This window comes from Gymnodraco acuticeps, unplaced genomic scaffold (assembly GCF_902827175.1).
Source record: "Gymnodraco acuticeps unplaced genomic scaffold, fGymAcu1.1, whole genome shotgun sequence".
NCBI lineage: Eukaryota > Metazoa > Chordata > Actinopteri > Perciformes > Bathydraconidae > Gymnodraco > Gymnodraco acuticeps.
The window spans coordinates 206,055-228,832 of record NW_022990538.1 but is presented as its reverse complement, the minus strand read 5'-3'; the positions used below and the strand labels follow the sequence as shown (position 1 = coordinate 228,832).

The following is a 22,778-nucleotide window of genomic DNA, read 5'->3' as shown; positions in this document are numbered from 1 at the left end:
ATTGTCATGATTTGATGGTCTGCAGAGGAGATTCAGAGGAGATTCCTCGTGCTAAAGCGTCAGCTGAAGTAATTGAACCAATGTTTTTATCTCCGTGTAAAGTCCCTCCTTCTTTAAAAATAATTAAATCAACAGAGACTAAGTGGCAGAGAGGAATTAGCTGTCCTACATGCAGCTCTGGAGGAAAATGGAGCAGGTTGATGCAGATGAAATGGGTCACTACCGTCAGTCACCAAACTGAGGTCGAACAAGAAACCCGGCAGCCAATCAGAGCGCAGCGAGGAGAGGTCTGTCCCTCAGGACGACAACAGGGGGGGGGCTGGGGGGGACCTCCTGTCGTCAGTGAGGCTGGTTATAGAAAAACAATATGCCCGAGTACAGGCTGAAGGTGTGTGTGGAACAAAAAGATGTTGTTTAACTTAACTTTAATTTTTAGGACTCCATTTCTGACTGAAATGTTAGGGGAATTATCCGGCCTGGGAGCGTTTACCATGTGTCATCCCCTCCGTCCCCCCCTATTGAACTCTGTCTCGTCAATCAAGGCACTGGTGTCTTAAAAAAATAAACATATATATATATATAAAAAGTAATGGAATTGAAAAGACAGAACTATGTTAAAAAAAAAACATAATGTGCTTTTTTCAATTGTGACCCGTTAAAAAAATCGAATCAAACTTTAGTTGTAAAACATTTTTCATACACTCAAAGGATCAACTACAATAAACTACAATAAACACAGATAATAAACAGAGCAACACATGACTTTGTGATGAATAAAAACTCGTAATACCAACAGAAATCAATAAAAGCTGGTCTGGATTTTATAAGAGTAATTACATTTAAATGAAAAGCCACATCCTGCTGGTCCTGCGTTAGCTCTTCAAAGTATTAACATGATACAGATGTCATATAGTTCACACCAGAGATTTAAAAGTATCTGAAAGCATCCTGAATAAACATTTATTTCTCCTTTTTCATTTCTGACTTTAAAGTGAAACCGCTGGAGGACTTGACTCAAGAGGTTTTGCTTTGTGATATTATTCAGAAATCCACCAGAACATTAAAAGTCACGCTGCGTGTCTGATTTAAGACTTTATCTTACAGAAACACGGAGCTACGTGCTAACATGCTAATTGCATGCACATTGTTAATCCTATATGAAAGTGTGTCAAAGGTCACGGCTGGAGTCATGAGGTCGACCCAACCGACCGTTTAGTGACACATCACTGAATTTAAGCCAGCAGCGAATAACCGTCAGAGAGCTCTGTGGGCTCGAAAATGAATTAAGAAATACAAAATAAATAGATTTTACCGGACAGTACTGGGTCAAGAGGTCCGACCCTTAAAGGGCCCATGTCATGGCCATTTCTACCGATCATAATTCCATTGTTGAGGTCTACTAGAATAGATTTATATTGTGCAATTTTCCAAACTCACATTGGTTTCTCACAGCATCTCTGTATAGTATGTGTGTTCACTCTCTGTCCTAAACAGCTTGTTGGAGCTCCTGCACCCCCCCCCTCCCTGTGAGCCCAGTGGCGGTCTGCGAGACAGCGAAACCCAGCCGAGTGTGTGTGTCCGCGGATTGGTCCAAACGTAACGGCTCCACGGATTGGTCCAAATTATGTTACGTCACTATACCCAAATACGTCACTATACCCAAGAAGTAAACAATGGAAAAAGAGAAATCCCCAACGAGGCGTTCTGAGGCAGCACAGACAGGTCTTTTCTGTGTTAGAGTTTTACTCACTACAGGGTGTACTTTGAGGGTTAGTGACTCTGCAGACCGTTTACATGCAGAGAAACCTTCATAACACACAAGGGGACGGGTAATAACCAGAAAAGCATGACATGGGACCTTTAAGCTTGTTATTGGAGCTAGGATTGTGTTAGTGTTGTTAATGCATTGTTGTGCAGTTTAAATACAAATATTACGCTGCAGAGCCATTTAAAACTATTTCAAACATCTCCTTTCAACCTTGCTTATTAAAAAAGCAAAACTTCATTAGTGTATTTAGCATAATGTGATATTGGCAAACACTTTTCTTGATTTCGTTGAGGAAACACTGGAAAATCTCCAAGTTCTAACATTTTTGAACATTGTTTTAAGGCAAAAACAACTAAACTACTAACATGTGAAAAACATTTGTGGACAATTTATGCTAAAATTAAGATGTAAATATGGAAACTCTGCATATTACATACATTTAGGGCGCTAACGTTATCATTCAACTTAGTTTTATCCAATGATAAAAACAATACGTTGATTTAGGAGTTGTACGCATTTATGTGTGATCAGTCACAGCTTATTGTACATCCTAGGGCTTGGCAGCGAACAAGGAGAAAATCAAACATCAAGATATTATTTTATTAAATAATCTATTGATATCGCAACAATATTATAGATGTTATAGATGTTATAGATGTTATAGAATGGGGCTTTTGGTAAATAATCATCAGTAATGTGGATATAATGACTAATAATAATGCATTATTTATAGATCGCTTCTCTTGAAACTCAAAGACAGAGAGTAAACATGTATAAAAACACAGTTAAAACAACACACTTGAAATATGTAAAACACCAACATGAATTACAGATTAAAAGCAGTTCTGAAAAGGTGAGTTTTTGAATTGTGAAAGTGTGGAGATGCAAATATCAGAACGGCTCGAACGGTCTGGTTAATTTCAGAGGATGACTTTAATGCTGCCTTTAAAAACAAGAGAAGACACATCTATTACAATATCCCAAAAATATAATGCCCTGACATTTGTCTAATAACAATACATTCAGCCTTACTACAACCACCCTAATCTGCTCGTTTCCTTTTCTTCTACTTCTCATTGATGCGGTTAAAGTAGGCGATGAAGCGAGATGACGTGCCTGATCTTAATCCAGCCATCAGTGACCCTTTAAGTTTTGCTTTAAGATCCTCTTATCGACAATATATACAGAGATAAAGAGACGCAGATCAACATCCAGAAACAGGTGACATTTAATCTAACGACCGGAAGCTGAAACACAAGATATAAAACACCAGAGAGTCTGTCTGTCTGTCTGTCTGTCTGTCTGTCTTATCTATCTATCTATCTATCTATCTATCTATCTATCTATCTGTCTATCTATCTATCTGTCTATCTATCTATCTATCTGTCTATCTATCTATATATCTGTCTGTCTATCTATCTATCTATCTATCTATCTGTCTGTCTGTCTGTCTGTCTATCTATCTATCTGTCTATCTATCTGTCTGTCTGTCTATCTATCTATCTATCTGTCTGTCTATCTATCTATCTATCTGTCTATCTATCTGTCTGTCTATCTATCTATCTATCTATCTATCTGTCTATCTATCTATCTATCTGTCTATCTATCTGTCTGTCTATCTGTCTATCTGTCTGTCTATCTATCTATCTGTCTATCTATCTGTCTGTCTGTCTATCTATCTATCTATCTATCTATCTGTCTGTCTATCTATCTGTCTATCTATCTGTCTGTCTGTCTATCTATCTATCTATCTATCTATCTGTCTATCTATCTATCTATCTGTCTATCTATCTATCTATCTATCTATCTGTCTGTCTGTCTGTCTGTCTGTCTGTCCGCCTGTCTGTCTGTCATCAGTCCGAGGCTTCGTTAAACTCCCGGCTCTTAATCCAGCAGGAATTAGCGCAGCATCACGCAGCTTAATGCCGTCCAGCAGCCCACACACCCTCTGCTGAGAGGGAGGACATTAATGAAGCATTAATGTTCTGTCTGAAAACATCAACAGCTCTTTCAAAACAACCAGAGACGTCCCCGTAATCCCACCAGCTCATGATGATGATGATGATGATGCATCTTTTTAAAGAGATCATTTAATAAGCATCTGTTTCTGTTCGACCCTTATCAAAGCAATATTTTCCATTATATTTTGTGCATGTTTCAAAATCACTGTGTTCAATATTCCTTGTGTGTGGTTAACTGTAGATGGCTGCGTTTAGAAAGCACTTTGATATAATTTGATATTACGTATTCTCACACTGATGGCAGACTATGGCAGGTCTGAGAGTTTGGGATCTTAATCAACATGTCGAGATTAAAACGTTGGCTTTTTCTGCAGACCAGTAAGTAATTGGTTGGCCTGGTGAAAAAACACATCAGAAATAATGTGATGCATTTGATGTGAAATGTGTCAGAGTTTCTTCATAACATATCATATACAGTCATTCTGGTGTAAACTCAGCTATGAATGACTCTACTGTGGCAATAACTGAATTACCACTCTAGGGATGACAAATAAATACTCTTATCTAATTTAACGTGTTTTTTAACTGTAGAAGAGTGTAACTAATAGATCTGACCTAAACATTATCAGACAAAAACAAATATAACACTTAGTGTTTTTGGAGGAAACTCATCAAACAGTGTTGCAACATAAATTAATTTGATGAAATTAATAAATAAATATAATTTTTAATTCAATGTAACGTCTTGTTTCTGCTCGGGGGATCGCGGCGGCAGCTGGCACACGCTGCAGGTCACATCCCAAATGTTTTGTAGGCGGCTGGAGCCATATGGCCGACAGAATCACGTGACACACCAATATTGGATTAACCACACACACACACACACACACACACACACACACACACACACACACACACACACACACACACACACACCACACACACACACACACACAACACACACAACACACACACCCACACACACACACACACACACACACACACACACACACACACACACACACACACACACACACACACACACACACACACACACACACACACACACACACACACACACACACACACACACACACACACACACACACACACACACACACACACACACACACACACACACACACACACACACACACCACACACACACACACACACACACACACACACACACACACACACACACACACACACACACACACACACACACACACACACACACACACACACACACACACACACACACACACACACACACACAGAGTTCAGGATACTCCCTCATTCAACAACATAAACACAGGAAGCTTGTACTGAACTATTGTTGACACTGAGCTCTGAAACCCTTCCTGATTGGTCGCCTGCTGTGCATTACAGTTGCACATTGGGACCATTTACACAATAGTCTCTAATTAGCTTGTGTTTTTAAAGTCTGGGTAGTCACTGTGTGTTTGTGTACAAAGGTTCACCACTAAGCGACTGATTAAAACAATTAACGTTCAGCTTCCCTGCTGCCTTTTCTAATGAGATGCCTCCAAGTCTATCAGACAAACACCAACATGTTCATTACCGCATTAAACTGACGTGCCTAATGTTGTGCTGAACAGATTAAAGCTGCATTCATATCATGTCAGCAGAGTGGGATGAAGAAGCCTCCCCATCATTTATGATTTAGACGCATTAACACATTAATCCAATCTGGTTAAGCAGTGGTATTAAACATTCATTAAATTAAGCACGCATTTGCAGTTTTCTCTCTACTGTGCACTACTTTGTTCATTTAAACCAGCTACAATATGAATCGTTTGTATTCAATTTGAAGTTGCATAATGAATGGTAAGTCAGGTCTACTGTTTACAGTTTTTCAGCTAATGCAAACCTTAAAAGCTACAGTATACATCCGTGTTGTGTATCCAGCTAATGCAGGTTTTATATGGTTAAAACGTACTGTTGCATTGAATACACAATGTAATATGTTAGCCTTAGCCAAATCACTAGGATAATGTGGTGGTTCTCAGGTGGAAAGTATTAATATCCCGCATGTGCGATCCAGTTGTTGTGATTTGATTCTGCGCTGGATACGGTCCGTGTAAAAAAGTAGGTAATCATAATTCTGTCTAGAAATATATAGTATATATAATATAGTGTTGCAGCCAGAGATGAGGCGGACACCGCTCAATTTCATCTCAATACAACTGCCAGGATCGGTGGTTCCACCAAATCGTATTACAGCACCAGTTTGTTCGATTTGTTTTTCTATCAAGTTAAAGATTGCCGTAAGAAGTTCCCAATTTTCTCTGATTACAGCACCGAGGTTGAAGTGAACCAAATGACCTCCTATACAAATCACTGAATCAATATGAAACCAGCTCACTAATGGGTCAACTTCAATCAATTATTTAAATTGAAATCAACCAATTAACCCGTACGACCCGGTATAAGGGTTCTTTTTGTTGTATTACTGTTGGGTTATTTACTACATTACATGTCACTTGTTAGACGCTTTTATCCAAAGCGACTTAAATACATTCAGTACTGTGGGCAATCCCCACAGGAGACATTTGGGGTGAAGGGTCTTGCCCAGGGACACAACGACATGCTGACTGCAGTGGGACTCGAACTTGCTATCCCGATTCAAAGTCGAGCACTCTTCCACTGAGCCACAGCCGCCATTTTATTTTACTCAAACCAAAATATAATATGCTTGTGTAATGTTGTGATCCACATCAGCCTTTTTCTTAAATAAGACGCCACTAATTACGACCGATTGTTAATAAAATGTGTGTCCTTTATGGTTTCTAATGGTACATGCAGTTGCCTTTTTTCACACGTTCATATTCTCAAAGAGCAAGTACACTTTGTGTCAAAACGATTCAGCAAGAAAATGGCTGACTAGGTTTTATTAGTCATGACTTCACCTAGAAGACGTGTTATTATGAATAATCACAAAAAGAAACTGGAGAAAAAACATGTTTCTTGTTTAGTTAGGGGTTCAAGGAGGTTTTATATTGATTGGACCAAACCACAGTCCAATGAACCTCTTTCAAACCATGCTAAACAACCTGAATAAAACAGAGGACCAAACCAAACCGCTTCAGGTGTGAAAGCAATTTAGATCCACCGCCAGTGGTCAGGATCTGTTCGGTGTTTCCTGTTGTGTAGCTCGTGCAGCATCCTCACCAACACGGGAACGAAATATGAGGTTTCTTTCGGTCAGGAGTGAAAAATAAACGTCAGCATCGGCCGGATTCTGTGAATGAACACGAAGGCTACAACTTCCCTGCTGTAGTTCCGTTATGCATGAGGAATACAGACACAATGCTGGTCCTGCACGACCTTGAACAGCATGTGAGAGGGTGTGTGTGTGTGTGTGTGTGTGTGTGTGTGTGTGTGTGTGTGTGTGTGTGTGTTTTTCTGGTCACTGTGGCAACAGTTACCAAGCAGCAAGGCGAGCTCCACTGCCTGTAAGATGATGAGTATAATGATCAGGGTGGGCTGCGTTTTAAAGGAAAGCATGTGAAAGATTTTATTGCAGTATCATTTCCACCTTCATTTTTAGACACGAGTATTTTTGTAATCTTTTGTCAGCACTTCTGACAGCACTGTGAATGTCAGTCATTGTGTGGAGGTCACACAGTACAGTCTGAATAACAATAAGGCGTGTAATGCTGGAAAGAGAAGCTCAATGCTTCCTCGTTGCGCTCCGAGGTTCCTCAACAGACCTTCCTCCTACATCTCATCATGTTCCTCATTTATCATTTAACATGCGTGGGAAAGATCACGCAGCTGAATACCAAACTGTGTTATCTGTAGGGATGAATAACAACTTCCAGCACAATGAAGATATTAAAGCTATTCTTTGGGAAACGAAACAATATTTGCTGATTTCAGAAAGTCTGCCATTTCGATTTGATTCAATTCAGGAGGCTGCGATCGATATGAAACACTATCATATGAACATTTAACACAATCACTGAGATTTATATCAACTCACAAAAAGGAAATAAAATAGGATTTGACACTTTTATTACTGGGCTCTGTAAGAAACAGGTTTGCTCTAATGGGAGTCAGCGACAGACGATGGCATTTCTAAATAAAAGCATAACTTAAGGATGATATTACATTACATGTCACTTGTTAGACGCTTTTATCCAAAGCGACTTACATACTCGATGCTGTGGGCAATCCCCACAGGAGCAATTGTGTATGATATGTATTGATGCTTTCACTTTGATTGAATCAATATCAATCTGGATAGATCGATCGTTACACACAATGTTATCCAACGCTGCCTTTGAATTAAACGTTTTAGATTCTCAAGACATTCAGGCCTCATTGGACAGTTCACATCTCTACAGATTTAATTTGCTGCCACAAATGCATCCCAACTATTTCACTTTGGGGCGTAATTGTGATGTTTCAAACATGGTTGTTCTGACATAGCATAGAGTTCAATTGCCTAAACATGGAATCAACAGCAGTGTTTTTCTCTCAGTGTTCTCTCTGTATTGTTGGTGCCATGCAAGTTGCATTGAGTTTCAGTGACACAAATCTCCACATGCGTACCTCTAAAGACTGATTCTGACAAAAACGAGTACCCAGACTTCTAGCGTTTAAAGTTCATGTAGATCTGGGCAAATGTTTGTGAAGACACGTGTGTGATTATCTTTAAAAGACCTCTGGATAAGCTGAATATACTGGACTGGACTTTGATTGAAGACGTTTTGAAAAACCCTCCAACCCTTGTGTTGCCCTCCGTGACGGGTTCAGGGCTTATAGAGCATATTCTATATTTCCTTTCTTCTCATCAACTAATCCCACGTTCAGACTCAGACCAATAGTTAATGTAAACTCTTAGAAGTGTTATGCGTGTATCAAATATATTTCTTATGTCTAGCACCGAAGAGCTCCATTGTTGTCCAAAATCTATTAAAAAACACAATCCCACACACACCATCCTGCCGCCACAAATACTCACTACAGCACCAAATGTGGATTAATCCGCACAACGATTTCCTCCTGTTCGTTTGTTAAAAACAACAGTGAGCAGCTGTTTCAGCCGTTTTAAAATAAAATAAAAGTACAGATGTGTGTTTCAAAGATATACCATTCAGTGGGAACTTGTTGGCTATAAGACAAAATATTGAATAACACATCTTGTCCTTTAATTCAAGTCATTTTGGTTCTGGTTTGTTTTGTGTTTATGTTAATATCGGGGCGTAGCCTGTACAATTGTTTTTAAAGTGCATTGCTCTTTCAAAAGGTGTATTTGCATTATAAGGCAACTTTGATATTACTATCTGTGGCGGAAAATGGTCTTAAAGTGACAAATATCGCAGTTATTTCTGGGACAACACTGTATACTATTGTCATTGTGACAACAGATTTTAACACAACATCCCAGATACCAAGATAAACTAATCAAAGCCTTTACGCTTCACGACATACACTTCATGCTTTCAGCGCATATTTATGTTTTAAACAAGATGTTTCTGGGCGGTACAGGTGAGCACCAGACACACCTAAAGCTTAAAACATTGACTTGTTGGTGCAGTGAGGCTAAAAGAAAGGAGAAGATGTCTCCAACAATGTAGCATCATTACAGACTCTCAGCATGGACAGGCAGGACAGAGGAGTGAGACGAAGACTCAAACCAGGAGCCACATGTCAAACTGTTCAGCTGCAGTGACTCAGAGGACTTCGCAGCACTGCAGTGTGGATAAAAAGGTCAACAACATGTTGAAACCAGGGGAGGACCTCCATACTGAGACAATGGCACAATGCTGTTCTATTATTAGTTCTGATTCACACACAGCGTCTGGTCGTGACATTTGTTGAACGACGGTGAAGTCACAGCAGGTCACAAACACAAGTCTGTCTCCCTTATCAGATCATTACCTTGGGTAAAGTGCTGCGATCACTCATGTTATTGATCCGGGAAGTGATGGTTTTACTTCACTGTGGATGAGACCATCAGATAAAATGTGTTTATTCCAGAAATTAGGTGTGATTACATTTCCTAAATCTATGTATTGCTCTGTAAAGACTCCACCAGAACAAGTGAGGTGTTCAGTCATAAGGTTGAGTTTAAAGAACCATAGCTGTTAATGTTTAGGTTATTATTTAGGTAAAGTTGACTGTAATGGATGCTCCTTGATGACAGTTAAGGAAGTTCAGTCTCTATTGTTTGTTTTCTGTCTATTGTATTCCACTGAAATGTCTAAATGCTGTTTAAAGCATGCTAGAGAAAAACCAAATATTCCTACTTTGGTTATTATTCTTTCTTTAAAGCAGTCCAGTTAAGTAAACTCAGTCTATACATCCTGTAATCAGCCTATCAACAAACCTACATGTGAATAAACGCCATCACTCATTCTCAAGTTGACTCATACACTTCTCAAAATAAATTGAAAAGGACATGACCTCAGTGCTCTAAAGGGCGGCTGCAGACCTCAACACTTTGATAACACAGTATTGTCAGAATACAAGTAAATGAAGACAATGCAAATCATTCAATAACATTTTCACTGACGCTCAATCTGGGATTAAATCATCATGTAAAACATTAGAGACACTGCATTCTTTTACATGTTACCTAGTAAGGATACGAGGTTCTCATTTATAATATAGGCTCAAATTGAAGGGATTTTGTTGGGAAAGCAGTGGAATTAACACTAAATACACTTCAGGTTACTGCCCCTGCATGGCAGTGATGGGGAAGGTGTCCCATAGAGACAGTTACAGAGCCCACATGTATGAGTGGATAACTAAATGTGTTTTCTCACTCACCGGCATCATGTTGGCAGTTTTCCTCTCTGTCGCACCCAGTCTGCAGCAGAAACCATCAAAGCATCCTACTCCTCTGAAGTGTGTGTTCCTCCTCTGTTCGCTTCATTTACACCACATGCATCCTCATTATTATTATTATTATTTATATTTATATTTCCTCCTCGACCTGTTGCAGTGACCCAGCGGGCCTTTCCCTCTGCAGGTCCAATCCCTCTGGAGGACAGGTGGGATAATTAATAAAAAGAGGATGTTTTCGGAGGAGATTTAGCAGGAGACAGCTCGCAGGAATAAGTGTGTGTTAGTTTAGATGATGGGAGCAGAACACAAAGAGCAGCTCTCCTGCTGAGCGGTAATCCTGCTCAACGACCACGATCCGTCTGACTGTGTGTGAGTGTGTTTGGGTCACAACCATTCAGTCAACACACACCAGGGAGGGGAATACCTCTTCCGGTGAGAGATTTCAGAATAAAAGAACCATTTGTCTCGAAGATGAGATACTGTATACTTTATTGAAGCAGCAACAGGAATAACATTAAACTACAGGATAGCACAGATACATTTTCACATAAGGATAAACATTTAAAGAATGTGATTCTGTTGTTGAAATACATTCAGGAAGTTTCTCTATAATGTTATAAAAAAGGCATGAAAATAATAAAATACTCAACGAAATGAATACTAAGAAAATATATAATCAGAGAATACATTTACGCTAACAATGAGTTTACAGGGTAGTTCATATTTGTCTTTACTATTTCTGAATTATGATGGAAAATGATGGATAATGTGGAAAATACAAAACAAATTAAAAAGCCATTTATTTTCATATAAATGTGGAATCAAAATAATTGATTGACACAGTTTAGGCTTTCAGACTCTCATCATGTCTGAAAATATGTTTGTCATTTATGTAGATGTTTCTGTGCTCTGCAGTTTACCCGCTTTTATTTTGAAGGACTTGATATCGATGTTCCGGTTTTAATATGTTCGATTTGACGCAACTCGTCACCAGGATCGCCTGGCAACGGAAACAAACTCCTCCTCCTTTCTCAGCGTGTGTGTGTGTGTGTGTGTGTGTGTGTGTGTGTGTGTGTGTGTGTGTGTGTGTGTGTGTGTGTGTGTGTGTGCGTGTGTGTGTGTGCAATTGCAATTACAGTTCTGTATAACACTACCTCTTCCACAATCTCCACAACCCTCCACTTTGACATCTAATAAACTGTACTTTGTCATAATCACTATACTTCGTTTTTGTTTATTCATATTCTGTGTACATAATGTGTGTTACATAGTTTTTTGTAACATTTTCTTTTTATTATAGTTATAATGTTGGTCCTCTTACAACTGTGTTTCCTAATGTTAGCACCAATATAGCACCAATTGCTTGTATGTGTAAAAAAAAACCCTGATTCTGAGTGAAGTTGAAGCTGTGTATTTTTCAGCAGAGGGCAGCACTGCGCAGCCAGTAATTATTACTGCCTTCAAAATAAAAGCGTAAAAAAATCTGTTGTAAAACATTACATCTTACTGGTCACAAAACAGTACTTAACCACTACAGGCACTGGTAATAAACCTATCTGGATAAAACTGCAGCACATGTATTCTGTTATCTGCTCCAAAAACACGTAACAACTCAGTGAAACCTTTATTTTGAAACCGGAACTTCTCTGTTTATCTCACCGGAGTGAAACTCGCAGCCGACATGTACACACGTGGATAATAGAGCTCAGCTAAACAGGGATTTAACGACTTAATATCCAGGTAAATACACATTTATTTAATAGTGTTTCGCTTTCATGTTGAGTACAAGTTGGCCTCGCTTCGGTCCGATTCGCTTTCTTGTCTTTCGCTACTGAAGAAAACATGTCAAACTGAATTGAGAATCTGCTGCTTTAAATATTAAAAATGTCCCTCTTAGTCAACGCATTTTGTTAATAAAACGACTTTTTGGGAGCTTATACGTTTCCTTACCTAGGTGTTAATTCGGCATACGAATACGTGACATAGACCATTTCTAACGTTACGTTTTTAGTGCTCAAGATAATAAGTCATAAAATGAACATTTCTGAAAAGGAAATGCCTCATTATTGGGTTTACACTAACCCGAATCCAAGTGTAACTCCTTTTAATACCCTATCATATCTAAAGTGAGACTTAACCATATTTTGTACACATTTAAATAATCTAGGAAGTAATAGAAATGCTGTTTTTTGTATGGAGCCCTTGCCCTGCTAGATACCTGCATTTATTACGATTGGCTTTTACCAAATAGTGTGAGGTTAATTATCATGGAAAATGTATCAGTAGTGAAATTATTAGAAAAAAAATATGGTTTTAAACTTATTTGGAGCTAAGATGGTAAACGATCTGCCACTCATGAGCACAACAAGCTATTAAACTAAACACATCTGGAGATACATTTGTATGTCTTGTAACTTTTAGATTTAGATGTACCTTTATCTTTTGAATGCACTTGTTTGTTTTAGATGTTGTGTTTGAAATGTCTGACATCTGGAGATACATGGATTTCACTGGACAGGAAGTGGATGAAACAATGTCATCTTGAAAAGTAACTCAAGCTGTCAGACAAATGTAGTGTTGTAAATCATTCAATATGTACCTCTGGGATGTATTAGCATAGTATAGTGTAAAGCTGCATATCATATAATAATAACTCAAGTAAAGTTTGAGTATCTCTCATTTGTAATTGAGTAAATAAACCTAGTTTTATTCCACCACAGCAGATGAGCATCTAGCACATTTCCAGTCTCAAACTACCATCAATTCTCCTCTTGTTTCCCACAGCTGTCTTCCAGAAACTGAGATGACGGGGAAAGGGAAGCAGCCGCAGAAGAAGAATATGGCGGCGAACAGCAGTGACGATGAAGACTCTGACGTGGAGAGGAACTTCGCTCTGCTCACTAAGAGAGGAGGAACTGAGGTGGGAGAGTCTTTCCACCAAGGAGAGGAAGAGTCCAGTGATGATGAGGAAGAAGGGCCTGCTGGTGGGACCGATGAAGAGGAAGAAGGAGCAGACGTTGCTGAGAAAGCATCTGATGGTGGTGATGAAGAGGAGGCTGCTGAGGGGGGGGGAGGAAGAGCAGGATGAAGACAGTGAAGCCTCTGATGATGATGATGATGATGCTGATGAGGAAGATGGAGATGAAGATGCAGAAGAAGCTGGTGGTAGCAGTGAGATCCAGACGAGAGAAGACATTAAGAAAGGTGAGTTTGTCTCCATCATATTAACCTTGACGCTGCTTCTACACAAGATTAAATGTATTCAGTGTGAAGGACAGTCAGACACTTTGCGTCAACTGTTCATTAACTTAAACATTGAGCGTTGACTTTGAGCGTTGTTATTCAAGTCCTTAGGTTTTTTTTCCTGCTCCAGCTAAATGCAGCGTTTCCGCCAGGGGGACGTCTTGCCGTCATTTGACGCCCTTATTCAGCTCGGGACACCCTGAACTCGAGCCGAGGGCGTCCAAAAATATTAATAATTCGAGAGAAGATCGAGAGTTTTTATCGCTTGAAATGACGAAAAGGAAAAAAGACAAGGACATCCCTCTGTTGGAGGGGCAAAGGAGTCTGGTGGGATTGTGTTCGGAGTATTGAAGACCGTTTCCCCGACATCGAAGGTGCCTGCTACAGGACAACACGGAGCGTGCGCGATTTGGACGCGATGAGCGGGGGGGTTTTAGTGGAGCACGCGCGTGAGCTGCGAGCGCCGGAGCCTCGCAGCGGCGAAACTGAGGCTCCGTGGTAAACTGTGGTAACATGAAGAGCCGTTTGAGAGCCGTGTGGGAGCCGAAACAGCCGGCGCTTTAAGAGAGCCGAGCCAAATCCGGCTCACTAACGTAAAAAGACAGTATCTATAAGGGACGGCTCTAGTCAAACCCCCCCCCCCCGCCCTCTCAGCCCTGGTCTGGCGGAAACACTGGCTAAATGGTTAAAAATGAAAGGAGAACTTAAATTGATATGCAGGTTGGATCAAGCCGTATTGTCCCACATGCTTTAGGTTTGACATACGAAGCACAGTAAGAGTAAAGACTGATGCCTTCATTACTCCCTCTGTTCTCTTTCCCTCGCAGAACTCTCCAACATGTCCTTTGAGGAGATCATGAAGCTTCAGAACAAAGTGGGAACCAAAGTGTACAACGAGGTGGCGTACGGCAGCCAGAAGACGAAAGGGCCGAGCAAAAAGAAACGCCTGAACAAGAACAGGTGAGCAGTCTCAGTTTGTAACCACAGAATGCTGCTCCGGCTTTAAAGGTCACCTATCATGCTATTTGTAGGCAATAGCATAGGTCTCAGATATATGTCTATGAAGTGTTTTGCTCAAAATACCAAACAGATCGCCCATTCTAGCCATGCCTCATATCCCTCTATTTCACTTCCTGTTTCAAAAGTGCTGATTTTATGTATAAAGCTTAAAAAAATAAAATAATTGATTAAAAGAAAGGAGGGGTCTGAGCTCATGCGGGACCCGGCAGCTACTGTCTAAACTAAATGCTGCCGTGATGAAACGCCATATCATGGATTATCAAGGATTCTCTCTGAAACAGTATGGAGCTCAAAGGCTTTCTCTCTTGCCGGTTATACCACAAGGTGAGTTCCTTTTTACTTCCTGCTTCTTCACACACATGCTCTCCAGCACAGGTTAGCTCTGAGTGTTAGCGATGCTAATGTAACACCGACCATATTACGTCCAAAACAGTCGGACATTGTTTCTGATAGCAACTTTCTGATAGGGCCGTGGGTCCACATTTCAGATATTACGTCATATCGGACGCAAATCTGGATCAGCTCCGTTGCAGCCCCGTTTTTAGAGATTTGGGTACGGAGGAAAAGAGAGAGGGTTTTATTTTCTGACGCTGCGTGAGTTCCCCGACACACCGGGGACACATATTTAATAAAAGACATAAAAAAGTGCATTTTGCATGATAGGTCCCCTGTAATTTACTCCCAGTTGGTTTTAACAGTGTGTTTGTTTGTATGTGTTTCAGACCGATGGAGATTTCAGCCAAGAGACGAGCTCCGTTCCTCCGTAAGGTCGTCTCCGCCAAGAAACCGGTGAGTATACGAAACCTGCAGATTGCATTCAGTCTGTGTTATTATGAATACTTCAATCTGTTCCTGTCCTTTTCTTATGTTACTCAGACGTCAAGAGACCCTCGGTTTGACGACCTGTCTGGAGAATACAAACCGGAGATTTTTGTGGAGACGTATAAATTCATCAATGACATCAAACAGAGAGAGAAGGAGGTGAGAGAGCTTCATGATCACACTGATTTAGTTCCTGCTGTTAGAGCACGTCCTGCAAACTGGCGTTGAAGCTGTTTCTCGGCACGACGTGAGACTCAAAGTTATGGTGTTGTTTGTCTGCAGATCGTCAAGAAGCAACTGAAGAGGATGAAGCCGACCAACGTCCAGAAGAAGGAGAAGCTGCAGTTCCTCCTGAAGAGGATGGTGAGTCTGACACACCAAGGGTTTCATCAAGCGCTCACCGCTGGTTTGAACCAACCATTAGAAGTTATTGTAAGGTCTTTTAATGGTAAGACATTTTGCACAAATCAACAATAACATCCACAACAGTAACTCCATCCTTAAAAGCAGTCGTGTCATACTGTCCTCTCAGTTGACCTATTATTAGATCGATGTTAATTTGCCTATAAAGAAACTCAACACTTCCTGGCTGGTGTTTCACAATAAAAGCGAATTAAAAGTTGTAGTTGTTAAATGTTTGATCGATGTCTCTCTCTCTGCAGGAGAACCAGGAGCGAGCGAGGAAGAGTCAAGAGGAGCAGAGAGAGAGAGAGCTGCAGTTCAAGAGGCAGCAGAGAGAGAGAGCGAGTCAGGGCGACCGACCGTTCTTCCTCAAGAACTGTAAGAGAGACTTCATTACAATAATAACTGTTTCTGTTTACACCTGATGTCTTCATTTACACCACCAACAGCTGGAACTAGGTTTTTGTTGCTATTCAAGAATGTATTTGAAGTTTTTATTTCAGAGCAGACTGGGCTCTAGAGTAATTTATAACTCAAAAATCCAATTTTATATCATTATAAAGTGAATAAATGTATTTTTTATTGACCGTTGGTTGTTACAAAATAACATGTGGCCTTGAGCTCTGAGAAATAAGACATTTTATTTACTAAAAAGATTAATAAAAAATGTTTTAAATGACAAACATTAATGAAAATAGTCCTTAGTTGCAGCATTGCCTTTTTAATAAACACTGCACTTAAAAGAATAACAAAATAAACAAAAATAAGATTTAACAGCAGAAACCTTGCTGATTTTTAAAAGGTATAAATAATGTACAAAGATATTAAAATATTTGATAGAATAACGGTAAAATTGTTTGCAGTAATACCAAATATTTAGCAATTCTAAAACTTGTTTTTGTTTGAAAATATTATAAATAGGAAGAATGTGAAACAAAATGACCTCAGTGACTCCGAGCATTACAAATAGAAGTATGGAAATCTTTCAGATAAATACATATAATCAACATAATAATATAACCTGGGATATTGGATCTTTTAGTAATATCTTTGAGCGTAACAAGTGTCGGATTAGTGGATGCTTAATTTACTGAAAGGCCTCTTTGTTGTTCTGTTCCAGCTGAGAAGAAGAAGCTGCAGCTGGCTGAGAAATACCAGGAGCTGAAGAAGACCGGAAAACTGGACAACTTCCTGAGCAAGAAGAGGAAGAGGAACGCCGGGAAAGACCGCAGGAAGCTGCCCCCCCGAGAGCTGCAGAGCCAAAGCTTTCAGGGACACTAAAACACCTGAAGAAGAACGACGAGCAGCTGGACGGGAATACAAAGGTCGTTTCTCAATGTCCAGTAAAGCTGCTGCAGAGCCACTATTTCAAGTATACTACGTCATCGAGTGGCGCCGAATGCTGGGCATCTAAACAGTCCTTCGGCGCCACTCGATGACGTAGTGTACTTGAAATAGTGGCTCTGCAGCAGCTTTACTCGAACGGCCAAAGATTCAAAAGACTGTAATGAAGCGTCTCCGCCTGCAGGTGGCGCCGCAGCGGTTTGTTCATCATGGTGGATGAAGGACTGGCTTCAGCTCTTGCATCACACACACATTTGTTCCACTGTCAAAGTTACGTTTTCCTCTATTGGGAAATGTGTTTGGGGCATTCAATGATTGTGGGACATCTGAACATTCAAGGTCTGAAGTTGCAAAGCAGTGTACGTTTAATTTCAACCTTGAAAACTGATATCTGCTATTTTCTTTTTAGGACTTTCTACTACATCTCAAGTTTCTTTTTCAGACGAGAGTGGCGTTTGCACAGTTGTCATTGTATAAAAGTAAAACAAATACTGAAATGTCAGTCGTTGGAGAGTCCCTGAATGCACCACCAGTGAGATTGTTCAGTCTTCGCTCATCAAATTACTAAATTTGACTGGTAAAGATAATCTCTCTAAAGAAATTGACTGAAAAAAGTACTTTTAAACTTTTAATTAAACAATTTGATGGTTGTTTCCCAGCAGATCAATTATTGTCAATTTGTTAGGGATTTTTAAAAGTAGACATTTTATAAATCTTTCAGTTTGATTTAGTTTCACACAGAAACTACCTTTCCAGGTTTCCATCTGTTGGTGCGGTCACAGCTGTTCAGATGCAGTCACTGGAAACAATCTGCTTATCCTCAGAAATGCTGTTATATGTGAAACTCTTTTTAAATAAAACATTATATGTATGTTGGTTTTTGTGTTCTTTCGCAACTGACCCACTTAACAACTACCGTGAACTCGGTTGCGTTTAGGGACCGTCTGACTGTAGTAGAACTGAAATTAAAAATAAATACTAAACACATATAAATTAAATAATTACTATATTAGGGTCATTATTATTTTAAACTTTTAATTTAAACTTGAATTGTATTTTTAATTCCTAAAACAATATAAACTCTAATGCCCTACAGAATAAATCTGGAATCGCCCGTCAAACAGAATTAAAGCTCAGACTACTGAGAAATAAGTTTAAATGTAATGTTTTGAATTCCCGGGTTTCTATTGCCAGTGTCTCAGGTTGCTTCATACAAAAGCCTTAAGAAGACAAGACAACAATGTTTACAGCATTCGATACGATATACTTTATTGTCCCCGTAAGGACATTTGTTCTGGACTCCGTCCTGCAGTTCCGCATAAATGTACATATACAAACATAGTACATTAAGAGACATACACATATCATCAGTCATACACCGTTTGAACAAACACAATACACAGAAGCACATACATTACATTACATGTCACTTGTTAGATGCTTTTATCCAAAGCGACTTACATACTCAATACTGTGGACAATCTCCACAGGAGCAATTTGGGGTGAAGTGTCTTGCCCAGGGACACAACGACATGCGGGTTTGAACCTGACTCCACTTCGAGCGTTAGAACGATTAACGAAGCACTTTTATACTAATAAAGGACTGGATTACCTAAAGCCAGTTGAGTAGCACTTGAAATGTTTGGCTCTATGAAACCTGATATACTTATATGATTCTGTTTTCTTCAAGGTTGTGTCTTCCTGGTCGAATGTACTTATTGTAAGTCGCTTTGGACAAAAGCGTCAGCTAAATGCAATGTAATGTAATGTAACCTATGACCCCCTGATCCGAACACCAATGCACAACCCACTGCACCACACGCCTCCTGACAATGGTGACTTATTGCACAACCCTCATGGCCAACATTAAACATTCATATTTGATAATATCCAAGCTACCTTTTAAACAAGTGTATTTAACACTTAAAATGTGTAATTTACCTTAACTCATTATGACAGATTTATTAAAACACTTAAATAAATGTGTCTATAGGTTGAATGATGAAACATGTATGCTCCCACCCACAATGAAACATGGAATTATAGTCTCAATTCCAAAACCTGGCAAAGACCCAAGAATAATTGAAAACAGAAGACCCATTACTCTTAGGAACTCTGACCACAAACTGTTCACCTACATTTTCACTGCCCGTCTTCAAATTGGAATCTCCAAAGTTATTGCAGAAACACAATCTGGTTTCCTAAAAGGCAGATCAATTCACAATAACATTAGGCTGGTAATGGACATTATTGAATACAGAAACCAGATAGAAAAGGATGGATTTATCCTCTTCTTGGAGCATCCTTTTATCCTCTCAGTACTTAAACATCTTGACTTTGGAGTTACATTCAGAAATATGGTCAGTGGTCTTTATCAGGATATTAGCAGCTGTGTCATCACCACCCCTAGCTTTAAGGGTAATGTTCCTCAGGGTTGTCCTCTCTCCGTACTTCATAGTTAGAGAAATGTTAGCGATTTACATACAAAATTGTGATGACATAAAAACCTTACAAGTGTTCTCATTAGCCAGCTTGCAGATGACACAACATTATTCCTAAAGGATAAACATCAGATTCCAACAGCTATTACTCCAATTGAAAGATTCTCCAAAGCGTCAGGGTTGACTTTAAATATGAAAAAAATTGAACTTCTTGCCATACATTTACAACCTTTCTTTATAAAGATAGCTGCAGATTGTATTGCTCCACCTCTCACTACTCTTTTTAACCTCTCCCTCAGCACTAACACAATTCCAAAATGGTGGAAGTCAGCTTATGTCCTGCCTTTGCTAAAAGGAGGGGAGGCCACCTTATTAAATAACTATAGGCCCATCTCTAAATTGTCAGTTCTGGCTAAGGTTCTTGAACGCCTAGTGAGTGAACAGGTAAAGGAGTTTTTATGTACAAATGACATCCTGTCTAAACATCAGTCAGGCTTCAGAAAGCAACATAGCACCATCACTGCCACAATGAAAGTGGTGAATGATATTACGAGTATTTTAGATAATAAGCAGAGTTGTGCAGCTCTATTTATTGACCTTTCAAAAGCGTTTGACACCGTCGATCATCGCATCTTAAAGCAGAGGCTACTCAGTATTGGCATGTCCAGCCATGCAGTAGGGTGGTTTGTGAACTACCTCTCTGAAAGGTCCCAATGTGTTCACTTTGAAGGGCTGTATTCTGAGTGGTTAAACATTTCTAATGGTGTTCCTCAAGGTTCTGTTTTAGGTCCACTTTTATTCTCCATCTACAACAGTTTAGGTTAAAATGTGGATGAAGCTACTTTACATTTTTATGCGGATGATACCGTGATGTACTGTGCAGCTCCCTCCATTAAGGAGGCTGGTGTTAAATTACAGGCTGTTTTTAACATTATTCAGACTCCGCTCGCTGAGCTTAAGCTTCTTTTAAATGTTGAGAAAACCAAGGTAATGCTCTTTTCTAAAGCTAAAAAGACACCAGAGCCTGTTGTAGATATTGTAACTACGTAAGGAATCAAACTTGAAGTGGTTGCCTGTTACAAATGCCTGGGTATCTGGCTTGATGATTGTCTCACTTTTAAACTTCATGTCAATAACCTGCTTAAAAAGCTGAGGGTTAGGCTAGGTTTCTTCTACAGGAACAAGTCCTGTTTCTCGCTTGAGGCCAGGAAAAGGCTAGTCACTGTGACCTTTTTACCTGTGCTGGACTATGGTGATTTGATGTATATGAATGCACCTGCCAATTGCCTGGTCAAGTTAGATGCTGCGTATCACAGTGCACTGAGATTTGTGACAAACTGTAAAGCATTAACCCATCACTGTACCCTGTATGCAAGGGCTGGTTTGCTTTCACTAACTGTACGGAGGCTCAGTCACTGGTACATTTTTATATACAAAGCCATGTTAGGGAAACTTCCATCTTATATCTGCTCCCTGATCTCACGGAAAATTGTAAGTGGCTACTGCCTGAGATCGAATGCTGTGGTTTTATTAATGTGCCAACTGCTAGGACTGTCTTAGGGAAGACAGCTTTTAGATGCGCAGCTCCTCTGTCTTGGAATAGTCTGCAAATTAAATGGAAACTGAACAATCTGGTGCCACTAAATGTTTTTAAAGCTCGGTTGGATGCTACTCAATCGGAAGCTATTGGTACCTGTTTATATGGATAATTATGTAAATGATGCTGTATGATGTCCTTTTGTTGTTCTATTTATGTTTTAATGTTTCATGTGGAACTATTGAGCAGGTCTCCCTTGGAAAAGAGATCAATGATCTCAATGGGATTTATCTGTATAAATAAAGGTTTGAAATGAAATGAAAATACATGATACTCCACTGAAAGACATTTGTAATATTCCAATCATATCAGAAATAAAATACCTGGGAATGTACCTTACTAAAGACAAGTAGCAAAGTCAGTCTTTGAACATTGAAAACAAATTAAAGGAATGCAAGGCTAAGTTAAATTCATGGCTCCAAAGAGACCTTTCAATACTTGGCCGAATATATCTGACAAAGATGGAATGTTTGAATAATTTAGATTGTTTTTGTTTCCCAACAAAAAGCAATAATCATTCATTTGATATGAATTGCATTGAAATCTGAGACGCAGGTGATGATAAACATGTCTGTAACCATGCTGCCACTTTTTGAGTTTCACGCCATATATATATATATATATATATATATATATATATATATATATATTATACTCTGTAATCAACTATATCTGATAGCTCAAGCCCTCCTTTCGTTAGTCTTCCTTTAAAACAACAGAGGATGAATGTCTTGTTTATCAGAAAATAGTACTGTTGAGTACATTTTAGGTACGTTTACGTCCATGTGGAAGATAAACATGATAAGTGTCCCTGTCCATTAAACACCTGTTGTTCCTAATACCAGAAAAAGAGTGATGGTACTTTTCCCAATAAATCATATCGCTAAGACTATGCTCATCACTTTGAAGCATTCCTAAATCAAATCTGTGCAAAAGTTAAAGTTTATTGAACAAAAGAAACTATCACCAAAGCAGGACTAGGTCAACAGAAAAGAGCAAGTTCAGCCCGTTGGTCATCCACACACCATGCAGGTGCCATAATACCTGACCACATGTGATCATTGAATGATAGCAGCTGTGTGGTTCAAACAAATAAGTAGAATACCAGGAATAATAAGCAACGGCTCAAATCTGTGGATTAAAATGTAATAATAATGCATCATCAATATTATTTACTAAATGATATATAAAAAAGGTATAGAAATAATTCCTTTGATTAACCCCTGGAGCGACCAGTGTGAATATGTAACATTCATGAAAATAAAGGTTAGACAAAAGGACTTCTGTTCACACACATATATCATTTTACATCTGTGTCTTTATTGTTATCATGTTAACAAAACAGGTGAACACGTAAC

General features: G+C 39.3%; 2 protein-coding genes across 3 annotated transcripts in view; one reads left to right on the top strand and one right to left on the bottom strand.

The window, feature by feature from the left end:
- LOC117553397 (apoptosis-stimulating of p53 protein 2-like) overlaps window positions 1-10,928 on the bottom strand; it is a 43,864-nt gene extending 32,936 nt beyond the window's left edge. For both annotated transcript variants that reach the window (XM_034227299.1, XM_034227300.1), the window contains exon 1: window positions 10,534-10,928. In XM_034227299.1, the coding sequence (XP_034083190.1) occupies window positions 10,534-10,542 (9 nt within the window). In that variant the 5' untranslated portion in view covers window positions 10,543-10,928. The remainder of the gene's footprint in view (window positions 1-10,533) is intronic.
- Window positions 10,929-12,152: 1,224 nt separating this feature from the next.
- LOC117553393 (ribosomal RNA processing protein 36 homolog) lies at window positions 12,153-18,253 on the top strand. The gene is given in 10 exon segments (XM_034227294.1): window positions 12,153-12,291; window positions 13,336-13,617; window positions 13,619-13,755; window positions 14,622-14,754; window positions 15,537-15,603; window positions 15,691-15,795; window positions 15,919-15,999; window positions 16,299-16,416; window positions 17,159-17,363; window positions 17,567-18,253. Coding segments are annotated over 8 exon segments (1,065 nt in total). The 5' UTR covers window positions 12,153-12,291; window positions 13,336-13,354; the 3' UTR covers window positions 17,320-17,363; window positions 17,567-18,253.
- The last annotated feature ends 4,525 nt before the right edge of the window (window positions 18,254-22,778 follow it).